The sequence below is a fragment of the Ranitomeya imitator genome, chromosome 4 (assembly GCF_032444005.1).
Source record: "Ranitomeya imitator isolate aRanImi1 chromosome 4, aRanImi1.pri, whole genome shotgun sequence".
NCBI lineage: Eukaryota > Metazoa > Chordata > Amphibia > Anura > Dendrobatidae > Ranitomeya > Ranitomeya imitator.
The window spans coordinates 265,330,760-265,342,837 of NC_091285.1; the positions used below are offsets into that span (position 1 = coordinate 265,330,760).

Below are 12,078 nucleotides of genomic sequence, written 5' to 3' on the forward strand. Positions count from 1 at the left end.
CTGCAAACGCACCTTTTACTATATTTATATTTATTCCGTGCACTCCGCCAGCCCTAACAAGGTGCATGCCTCTTCATAAATCTGGAGCATTTTGTCAATGACTGAAGTAAGATTTCTGGCCTAGGGAACACTACAGCTCATCATGAATTAGACATTTTGATCGAGCTTGGAGAAACCCATGTGAAAATTGCAAAAGTTTCAAAAGGTCTGCACGACTCTGATTTGCACCAAAATTTTCGGACACTTTAAAGCAATTTATGCAGTATTTCTGGAAATTTGTTCTGATGAATTGGGTCCATAGAGGTTATACATGCAGCTCTCATTGCTCGTGGAGCCTAATTGGTATTTTGCAGGAAGCAGCTAGAAACCTGTAGGTGACTATATTTTTACCTATGTACAGTGGGGCAAAAAAGTATTTAGTCAGTCAGCAATAGTGCAAGTTCCACCACTTAAAAAGATGAGAGGCGTCTGTAATTTACATCATAGGTAGACCTCAACTATGGGAGACAAACTGAGAAAAAAAAATCCAGAAAATCATATTGTCTGTTTTTTTATAATTTTATTTGCATATTATGGTGGAAAATAAGTATTTGGTCAGAAACAAAATTTCATCTCAATACTTTGTAATATATCCTTTGTTGGCAATTACAGAGGTCAAACGTTTTCTGTAAGTCTTCACAAGGTTGCCACACACTGTTGTTGGTATGTTGGCCCATTCCTCCATGCAGATCTCCTCTAGAGCAGTGATGTTTTTGGCTTTTCGCTTGGCAACACGGACTTTCAACTCCCTCCAAAGGTTTTCTATAGGGTTGAGATCTGGAGACTGGCTAGGCCACTCCAGGACCTTGAAATGCTTCTTACGAAGCCACTCCTTCGTTGCCCTGGCGGTGTGCTTTGGATCATTGTCATGTTGAAAGACCCAGCCACGTTTCATCTTCAATGCCCTTGCTGATGGAAGGAGGTTTGCACTCAAAATCTCACGATACATGGCCCCATTCATTCTTTCATGTACCCGGATCAGTCATCCTGGCCCCTTTGCAGAGAAACAGCCCCAAAGCATGATGTTTCCACCACCATGCTTTACAGTAGGTATGGTGTTTGATGGATGCAACTCAGTATTCTTTTTCCTCCAAACACGACAAGTTGTGTTTCTACCAAACAGTTCCAGTTTGGTTTCATCAGACCATAGGATATTCTCCCAAAACTCCTCTGGATCATCCAAATGCTCTCTAGCAAACTTCAGACAGGCCCGGACATGTACTGGCTTAAGCAGTGGGACACGTCTGGCACTGCAGGATCTGAGTCCATGGTGGCGTAGTGTGTTACTTATGGTAGGCCTTGTTACATTGGTCCCAGCTCTCTGCAGTTCATTCACTAGGTCCCCCCGCGTGGTTCTGGGATTTTTGCTCACCGTTCTTGTGATCATTCTGACCCCACGGGGTGGGATTTTGCGTGGAGCCCCAGATCGAGGGAGATTATCAGTGGTCTTGTATGTCTTCCATTTTCTAATTATTGCTCCCACTGTTGATTTCTTCACTCCAAGCTGGTTGGCTATTGCAGATTCAGTCTTCCCAGCCTGGTGCAGGGCTACAATTTTGTTTCTGGTGTCCTTTGACAGCTCTTTGGTCTTCACCATAGTGGAGTTTGGAGTCAGACTGTTTGAGGGTGTGCACAGGTGTCTTTTTATACTGATAACAAGTTTAAACAGGTGCCATTACTACAGGTAATGAGTGGAGGAAAGAGGAGACTCTTAAAGAAGAAGATACAGGTCTGTGAGAGCCAGAAATCTTGATTGTTTGTTTCTGACCAAATACTTATTTTCCACCATAATATGCAAAAAAAATGATAAAAAAAACAGACAATGTGATTTTCTGGATTTTTTTTTCTCAGTTTGTCTCCCATAGTTGAGGTCTACCTATGATGTAAATTACAGACGCCTCTCATCTTTTTAAGTGGTGGAACTTGCACTATTGCTGACTGACTAAATACTTTTTTGCCCCACTGTATATATTTTTCACTCTTCTCTCCTATCTTTTAATCAAATTTTATTTGCAGAAATTGAAGCTCTAACTGATAAAGTATATTTATCACAGTTATTTAGCAAGGATTCTTAAATGTATCTAGATTTAAAAATGGAGTTCAAAATATAACATTCACTTTAAATTTCATTTTAAATTAAGTCAATATATTAAACAGTACTGCGGCATTAGTAAGTAATCATTTGAAGCTATAGCCTTTTGGTTTCTTTTAAGATGTGTATAGCTTTCATTGAATAGCCATTTTTCACATCTGTAAATGCTATTGTTAAGGTAAATATTTTCTTCAGCTAAGTATAATTTAAGCTGAGCTGCACCTTGAACTTTGGTAGAATTTGGCACTATACCAAACAGTTTTAACTTCCTCTTCAGATCCAGACTGTAATGTATTCTTATTCTTATCATAAATTATCTTCAACTTCATTCTCACAATTTTGATATTACTTTTAGGCTAATAGATAGATGGCCCGGATGGGATACACCCTCGAGTACTGCAGGAATTAAGTACAGTCATTGATAGACCATTATTTTTAATCTTTAAAGACTCCATAATAACAGGGTCTGTGCCACAGGACTGGCGTATAGCAAATGTGGTGCCAATATTCAAAAAGGGGACAAAAACTGAACTCGGAAATTATAGGCCAGTAAGCTTAACCTCTACTGTGGGTAAAATACTGGAGGGCATTCTAAGGGATGCTATACTGGAGTATCTGAAGAGGAATAACCTCATGACCCAGTATCAGCACGGGTTTACTAGGGACCGTTCATGTCAGACTAATTTGATCAGTTTCTATGAAGAGGTAAGTTCCAGATTGGACCAAGGGAACCCAGTGGATGTAGTGTATATGGACTTTTCAAAAGCTTTTGATACGGTGCCACACAAAAGGTTGATACATAAAATGAGAATAATGGGGATAGGGGAAAATATGTGCAAGTGGGTTGAGAGCTGGCTCAGGGATAGGAAACAAAGGGTGGTTATTAATGGAGCACACTCGGACTGGGTAGCGGTTAGAAGTGGGGTACCACAGGGGTCAGTATTGGGCCCTCTTCTTTTTAACATATTTATTAATGACCTTGTAGGGGGCATTCAGAGTAGAATTTCAATATTTGCAGATGACACTAAACTCTGCAGGGTAATCAATACAGAGGAGGACAATTTTATATTACAGGATGATTTATGTAAACTAGAAGCTTGGGCTGATAAATGGCAAATGAGCTTTAATGGGGATAAATGTAAGGTCATGCACTTGGGTAGAAGCAATAAGATGTATAATTATGTGCTTAATTCTAAAACTCTGGGCAAAACCGTCAATGAAAAAGACCTGGGTGTATGGGTGGATGACAAACTTAAATTCAGTGGCCAGTGTCAGGCAGCTGCTACAAAGGCAAATAAAATAATGGGATGCATTAAAAGAGGCATAGATGCTCATGAGGAGAACATAATTTTACCTCTATACAAGTCACTAGTTCGACCACACTTAGAATACTGTGCACAGTTCTGGTCTCTGGTGTTTAAGAAAGACATAGCTGAACTGGAGCGGGTGCAGAGAAGAGCGACCAAGGTTATTAGAGGACTGGGGGGTCTGCAATACCAAGATAGGTTATTACACTTGGGGCTATTTAGTTTGGAAAAACGAAGACTAAGGGGTGATCTTATTTTAATGTATAAATATATGAGGGGACAGTACAAAGACCTTTCTGATGATCTTTTTAATCATAGACCTGAAACAGGGACAAGGGGGCATCCTCTGCGGTTGGAGGAAAAAAGGTTTAAGCATAATAACAGACGCGGATTCTTTACTGTAAGAGCAGTGAGACTATGGAACACTCTGCCGTATGATGTTGTAATGAGTGATTCATTACTTAAATTTAAGAGGGGACTGGATACCTTTCTGGAAAAGTATAATGTTACAGGGTATATACACTAGATTCCTTGATAGGGCGTTGATCCAGGGAACTAGTCTGATTGCCGTATGTGGAGTCGGGAAGGAATTTTTTTCCCCAATGTGGAGCTTACTCTTTGCACATGGGGTTTTTTTGCCTTCCTCTGGATCAACATGTTAGGTTAGGCTATGGGTTGAACTACATGGACATATAGTCTTCCTTCAACCTTAATAACTATGTAACTATGTAACTATGTAAGATAGACTTAAAAAAAACTCTCTCTCAATATCTGCCTTTTAAAAATGCTTTAAGATGCTTACCTGGTATAGGCTTGAAGGTTTTTGCAAAACCACATTAGGAGTTTTGCTTTATTTTTATTGACCATAAACAAATGAATAGAGCAAAGTTATTGAATGCAATCCACGCTCATAATTTTCATGTCCTATTGTTATTTGATGAATAGTCATGATTTCTATAAATGTAGGAGGTCCTGCGGAAGTTGAGAAGCTCATACTTAATAATATCTCAACTCATTCCATGAAAAATGAACAAGAAATTATAGAAACTAGTAATTGTAAAATTAACTGAGTTGAAAATTTGCAGTAAACTTAAAGCAAATATTTGTATTTGATTATGAGATAATTAAAGAAAAATAATGTTTAGAACCCTATTAAAGATAATTTTAATCCTATAATGTTGCTTACCTGATGACAAATTTCATGGACAATGACCATGGTGACATCCAATAAATATGAAATTGAAGAAATGCTTTGGTCAAGAAGTATTCTTTGCTCCACAAATACACTTAATCCCCAGTTTTCCATTGCAGCGTAAGGATGTTTAGGTACAGCTAATAAGTCTACAAAAAAGGATAAACATGTTTCATTACGATGAGTTTTATACTACTAAAGTATGTAGGCACACAGTACTTTATGTCTATATGCTGTATTCAAAATAATCTGAAGTTTTTCTAGATACTTTCGAGAAAATACATCACTTTTTATATACTGTACATAGTTTATTGTATCTATATTCTAAACAACATCAGTTTGGTCAGATTGGAGAAAATATATGAGGCAAAAATTCTGTGCGGCAATGAACTTCCACATTTAGGCACTGGCCAACTGAGCCTTATGACAAATTCAGCCCAGCATTGTGCAGAATTACCTTAAAAGAATACAGTAAGCGCAATATGCTGCTTTATATATACATCTTATCAATTATTTAAATATACATAATGATATGATTAGTCTGAGGATCACTGTTAGGTTTCTTAAGAAGAAAAAAACAGGATAGATAACGTAATGGAAATATATTTTGAACTTTGCTCCATGAGATTTTATAAAACATATACAGACAGTATTAAGGACTAAGGATGATCCAATTCATGGTTTCCCCAATTCTCTGATCAATTGACTCCTACTTCTTACATAAATATTTGTTCCCCATTTAAGACAAAAAAGCATGGAAACAATATCTATATTAAAGCCTTCTTTGTTTTAAATAATCGGAATATTGTTCTGAAAAATTAGGGTCGCCAATCAGAAAATCAGTACATTTTCCATATTAGATACAAGCACAAAACAATGAGTTGCACAAGTTAATGCGATTAAAAAAAGAGACATAGCATGCCTTGTGGTGTAAATCTCAAGTAAAGTTAATTAAACTCTATTACATTAATCTTTTAAATGAGACAGCAGATGTTCCAGGTCATGGGTGCATCGATTTTGCATTGACTGCATCTACTGATTAACCTTTTATACCTGTTGCAAATTATGGCCAATTCTATAGAAGATGCATAAAAATCACAAATCATACAAGTAGACTATGTAGCTAAAGACCTGTATAATGTCTATGAACAATTAGACATTTACACTAATGCTTTGTACTTTTGTTAACATTTGCCTTTGATAATTTCATCTGAGTACAGTCTCACAACTCACATTTTCTTTACATTTTTTATCTAAGTTTGTCAAACTTCTATAATATTTTCAATGTTTTGTTCTTCACTACAAATATGAAAATGGGCAAGTAAAATCTATGTGCTTCAGATGCAATTACAAAAGGCAAATGCTAAAGAAGTTGCAAGTTAGTAGAAAAAAACATTCAGCTGCTCATAGGCATTATTCAGATTTCAAACTGTCCGAAAATGTCAATGGCACTGTATGTGTTACATGGCGTGAATTTTTAATAAGCTAGGCACTTTTCTCAGCAATTACCCTGTACAATTTAATTGATATAACGTATGCAATTGTTACTTAGTGTGAGCCATAACCTTCCAATTTTGGCATTGTAAATATGATATCTTTGCAAAGTCCGGTTTTTATGTTAATGCTGTAATGCATTAAGGATTTGACATAGGGAACAAGGAAGGCGCAATAGGGTGTTATACAGATTAAGATAGTGATAAGAAATGGTTCCTTTCATCTGGTGGGGTTGTGTGAGACATGATGTAATGCTGCAGCTCTACTGGTTGGCCTGTCCAATGTGGTAATGTGGGTAGTTTGGAGATAGTGGGTGACTTGCGTTGCTGGTGTGTATCTGATCAAGGAGTCAGAATCAGGCAAAAATATTGGTAGTGTTGTTTATTCTCCACGCATTTCAAGTATTCCAACTTTTCCTTCAATCTCTGTGGGTCTACTGAAGAAGTTGGAATACTTGGAAACGCCTAGAGAATACATCACACTACCTATACTTTTTGCTCGATTCTGCCTAGTTGATGCGCACCAGCAATGCAGATTACTCGTAATTTCCAAACTACCCAAATAATACAATAAGGAGCATATACAAAACCAATGTTAAACAAAACTTAAAAAAAGCATTTTAAAAATAACTGTCATAATTGATCTAAATCTACTGATTAGAATATGGAAATCAGAATTAATTTAAATTTTGAGGGGTTTTCTGTGATCACAGTCAAAATCACCATTGCTTGAGACATACTGCAAAAAGCCACTAAGTGAAAGTTTGATGGTTTCCTTATCTCAGTTTGGGTAATGTGATGGTTTTATCCCATTCATATACAGATGCCTTCTCTTCTGGACTGTGCAATGCAAGGAGTGTCTTTAGCTATGTCATTCATGCAGAAGGCTGGATCCAACCGAACATAAGTCTAATTCTTGAATGCATGCTATGTGCATTATTTCCACAGTACTTGTGTGCAGCTTGATACAGCTCAGATATATGTATCAAGACAGTTGCGAGCTTATGAGAAAATTTAGGTGTGTTGGGCAAATCTAGTGCTGACTAAGGATCCTAATCTAGATTTTATTTGGGATATGTGGACTAAGAAAAAGAAAGCTAATATGGAAATGCAGCATGTTGAAAAGCAAATATGACAGCAGTGAAATCAAGGGCTGCATGGAGGTAAAAGATTGCAAAATAGTTGGGAAGAGGGTGGGAAGGCTTTGTGTAAAGGATTAAAATGTTAAGAAACATATTTTAACCCCTTCCCGACCTTTGACGCCACGTAGGCGTCATGAAAGTCGGTGCCATTACGACCCATGACGCCTATGCGGCGTCATGGAAAGATCGCGTCCCTGCAGATCGGGTGAAAGGGTTAACTCCCATTTCACCCGATCTGCAGGGACAGGGGGAGTGGTAGTTTAGCCCAGGGGGGGTGGCTTCACCCCCTCGTGGCTACGATCGCTCTGATTGGCTGTTGAAAGTGAAACTGCCAATCAGAGCGATTTGTAATATTTCACCCATTATAACGGGTGAAATATTACAATCCAGCCATGGCCGATGCTGAAATATCATCGGCCATGGCTGGAAATACTAGTGTGCCCCCACCCCACCCCTCCGATCGCCCCCCACCCCCCCGATCTGGCCGGTACACTGCTCCGGCTCCCCTCCGTCCAGTGCTCCGCTCCCCCCCGTGCTCGTGTCCGCTCCCCCCGTGCTCCAATCACCCCCCGTGCTCCAATCACCCCCCCTGCACTCCGATCCACCCCCCCGTGCTCCGTTCCACCCCCCCGTGCTCCATTCCAGCCCCCCCGTGCTCCGTTCCACGCCCCCCGCGCTCCGTTCCACCCCTCCCGCGCTCTGATTCCCCCCCCCGTGCTCCGATCCCCCCCCCCGTGGTCCCCCCCACCCTATCATACTTACCGATCCAGCCGTGGTCCCGTCCGTCTTCTCCCGGGCGCCGCCATCTTCCAAAATGGCGGGCGCATGCGCAGTGCGCCCGCCGAATCTGCCTGCCGGCAGATTCGTTCCAAAGTGCATTTTGATCACTGAGATAGATTATATCTCAGTGATCAAAATAAAAAAAATAATAAATGACCCCCCCCCCCCCCTTTGTCACCCCCATAGGTAGGGACAATAAAAAAATAAAGAATTTTTTTTTTTCCACTAATGTTAGAATAGGGTTAGGGTTAGGGGTAGGGTTAGGGTTAGGGGTAGGGTTAGGGGTAGGGTTAGGGTTAGGGGTAGGGTTAGGGTTAAGGTTAGGGGTAGGGGTAGGGGTAGGGGTAGGGTTAGGGGTAGGGTTAGGGGTAGGGTTAGGGGTAGGGTTAGGGTTAGGGCTAGGGTTAGGGTTAGGAATGTGCACACGTATTCTGGTCCTCTGCGGATTTTTCCGCTGCGGATTTGATAAATCCGCAGTGCTAAACCGCTGCGGATTTATGGCGGATTTACCGCGTTTTTTTCTGCGCATTTCACTGCGGTTTTACAATTGCGATTTTCTATTGGAGCAGTTGTAAAACCGCTGCGGAATCCGCACAAAGAAGTGACATGCTGCGGAATGTAAACCGCTGCGTTTCCGTGCAGTTTTTCCGCAGCATGTGTACAGCGATTTTTGTTTCCCATAGGTTTACATTGAACTGTACACTCATGGGAAACTGCTGCGGATCCGCAGCGTGTGCACATACCTTTAGAATTAGGCTATGTGCACACGGTGCGGATTTGGCTGCGGATTCGCAGCAGTGTTCCATCAGGTTTACAGTACCATGTAAACATATGGAAACCAAATCCGCTGTGCCCATGGTGCGGAAAATACCGCGCGGGAACGCTGCGTTGTATTTTCCGCAGCATGTCAATTCTTTGTGCGGATTCCGCAGCGTTTTACACCTGTTCCTCAATAGGAATCCGCAGGTGAAATCCGCACAAAAAACACTGGAAATCCACGGAAAATCCACAGGTAAAACGCAGTGCCTTTTACCCGCGGATTTTTCAAAAATGGTGCGAAAATATCTCACACGAATCCGCAACGTGGGCACATAGCCTTAGGGTTAGGGTTGGAATTAGGGTTGTGGTTATGGTTAGGGGTGTGTTGGGGTTAGGGTTGTGGTTAGGGGTGTGTTGCAGTTAGGGTTGTGTTTAGGGTTATGGCTACAGTTGGGATTAGGGTTAGGGGTGTGTTGGGGTTAGTGTTGGAGGTAGAATTGAGGGGTTACCACTGTTTAGGCACATCAGGGGTCTCCAAACGCAACATGGCGCCACCATTGATTCCAGCCAATCTCGTATTCAAAAAGTCAAATGGTGCTCCCTCACTTCCGAGCCCTGACGTGTGCCCAAACAGTGGTTTACCCCCACATATGGGGTACCAGCATACTCAGGACAAACTGCGCAACAATTACTGGGGTCCAATTTCTCCTGTTACCCTTGTGAATCTAAAAAAATGCTTGCTAAAACATAATTTTTGAGGAAAGAAAAATGATTTTTTATTTTCACGGCTCTGCGTTGTAAACGTCTGTGAAGCACTTGGGGGTTCAAAGTGCTCACCACATATCTAGATAAGTTCCTTGGGGGGTCTAGTTTCTAAAATGGGGTCACTTGTGGGGGGTCTCTACTGTTTAGGCACACCAGGGGCTCTGCAAACGCAACGTGACACCCGCAGACCATTCCATCAAAGTCTGCATTTCAAAAGTCACTACTTCCCTTCTGAGCCCCGACGTGTGCCCAAACAGTGGTTTACCCCCACATATGGGGTATCAGCGTACTCAGGAGAAACTGGACAACAACTTTTGGGGTCCAATTTCTCCTGTAACCCTTGGGAAAATAAAAAATTCTGGGCTAAATAATTATTTTTGAGGAAAGAAAACGTATTTATTATTTTCACGGCTCTGCATTATAAACTTCTATGAAGCACTTGGGGGTTCAAAGTGCTCACCACACATCTAGATAAGTTCCTTTCAGGGTCTAGTTTCCAAAATGGGGTCACTTGTGGGGGGTTTCTACTGTTTAGGCACATCAGGGGCTCTGCAAACGCAACGTGACGCCCGCAGAGCATTCCATCAAAGTCTGCATTTCAAAACGTCACTACTTCAATTCCAAGCCCCGGCATGTGCCCAAACAGTAGTTTACCCCCACATATGGGGTATCACCGTACTCAGGAGAAACTGGACAACAACTTTTGGGGTCAAATTTCTCCTGTTACCCTTGGGAAAATTAAAAAATTCTGGGCTAAATAATTATTTTTGAGGAAAGAAAACGTATTTATTATTTTCACGGCTCTGCATTATAAACTTCTATGAAGCACTTGGGGGTTCAAAGTGCTCACCACACATCTAGATAAGTTCCTTTGGGGGTCTAGTTTCCAAAATGGGGTCACTTGTGGGGGGTTTCTACTGTTAAGCCACATCAGGGGCTCTGCAAACGCAACGTGACGCCCACAGAGCATTCCATCAAAGTCTGCATTTCAAAACGTCACTACTTCACTTCCGAGCCCCGGCATGTGCCCAAACAGTGATTTACCCCCACATATGGGGTATCAGCGTACTCAGGAGAAACTGGACAACAACTTTTGGGGTCAAATTTCTCCTATTACCCTTGGGAAAATAAAAAATTGCAGGCTAAAAGATCATTTTTGAGAAAATAATTTTTTTTTTTTTTTTCGTGGCTCTGCGTTATAAACTTCTGTGAAGCACTTGGGGGTTCAAAGTCCTCACCACACATCTAGATTAGTTTCTTTGGGGGTCTAGTTTCCAAAATGGTGTCATTTCTGGGGAATCTCCAATGTTTAAGCACACAGGGGCTCTCCAAACGTGACATGGTGTCCGCTAATGATTGGAGCTAATTTTCCATTTAAAAAGCCAAATGGCGTGCCATCCCTTCCGAGCCCTGCCGTGCGCCCAAACAGTGGTTTACCCCCACATATGGGGTATCAGCGTACTCAGGACAAACTGGACAACAATATTTGGGGTCCAATTTCTCCCATTATCCTTGGCAAAATAGGAAATTCCAGGCTAAAAAATCATTTTTGAGGAAAGAAAAATTATTTTTTATTTTCATGGCTCTGCGTTATAAACTTCTGTGAAGCACCTGGGGGTTTAAAGTGCTCAATATGCATCTAGATAAGTTCCTTGGGGGGTCTAGTTTCCAAAATGGGGTCACTTGTGGGGGAGCTCCAATGTTTAGGCACACAGGGGGCTCTCCAAACGCGACATGGTGTCCGCTAACAATTGGAGCTAATTTTCCATTCAAAAAGTCAAATGGCGCGCCTTCCCTTCCGAGCCCTGCCGTGTGCCCAAACAGTGGTTTACCCCCACATATGAGGTATCGGCGTACTCGGGAGAAATTGCCCAACAAATTTTATGATCCATTTTATCCTACTGCCCATGTGAAAATGAAAAAATTGAGGCGAAAATAATTTTTTTGTGAAAAAAAAGTACTTTTTCATTTTTACAGATCAATTTGTGAAGCACCTGAGGGTTTAAAGTGCTCACTAGGCATCTAAATAAGTTCCTTGGGGGGTCTAGTTTCCAAAATGGGGTCACTTGTGGGGGAGCGCCAATGTTTAGGCACACAGGAGCTATCCAAACGCGACATGGTGTCCGCTAACGATGGAAATAATTTTTCATTCAAAAAGTCAAATGGCGCTCCTTCCCTTCCGAGCCTTACCATGTGCCCAAACAGTGGTTTACCCCCACATGTGAGGTATTGGTGTACTCAGGAGAAATTGCCCAACACATTTTAGGATCCATTTTATCCTGTTGCCCATGTGAAAATGAAAAAATTGAGGCTAAAAGAATTTTTTTGTGAAAAAAAAGTACTTTTTCATTTTTACGGATCAATTTGTGAAGCACCTGGGGGTTCAAAGTGCTCACTATGCATCTAGATAAGTTCCTTGGGGCGTCTAGTTTCCAAAATGGGGTCACTTGTGGGGGAGCTCCAATTTTTAGGCACACGGGGGCTCTCCAAACGTGACATGGTGTCCGCT

The 12,078-nt window shown here is 41.3% G+C and overlaps 1 protein-coding gene across 1 annotated transcript in view; it reads right to left on the reverse strand.

The window, feature by feature from the left end:
* The window catches only part of TRHDE (thyrotropin releasing hormone degrading enzyme), a 1,712,820-nt gene that overhangs the window by 855,692 nt on the left and 845,050 nt on the right, over window positions 1–12,078 (reverse strand). The window contains exon 4 of the mRNA XM_069764587.1: window positions 4,625–4,779. Within this exon, the coding sequence (XP_069620688.1) occupies window positions 4,625–4,779 (155 nt within the window). The remainder of the gene's footprint in view (window positions 1–4,624; window positions 4,780–12,078) is intronic.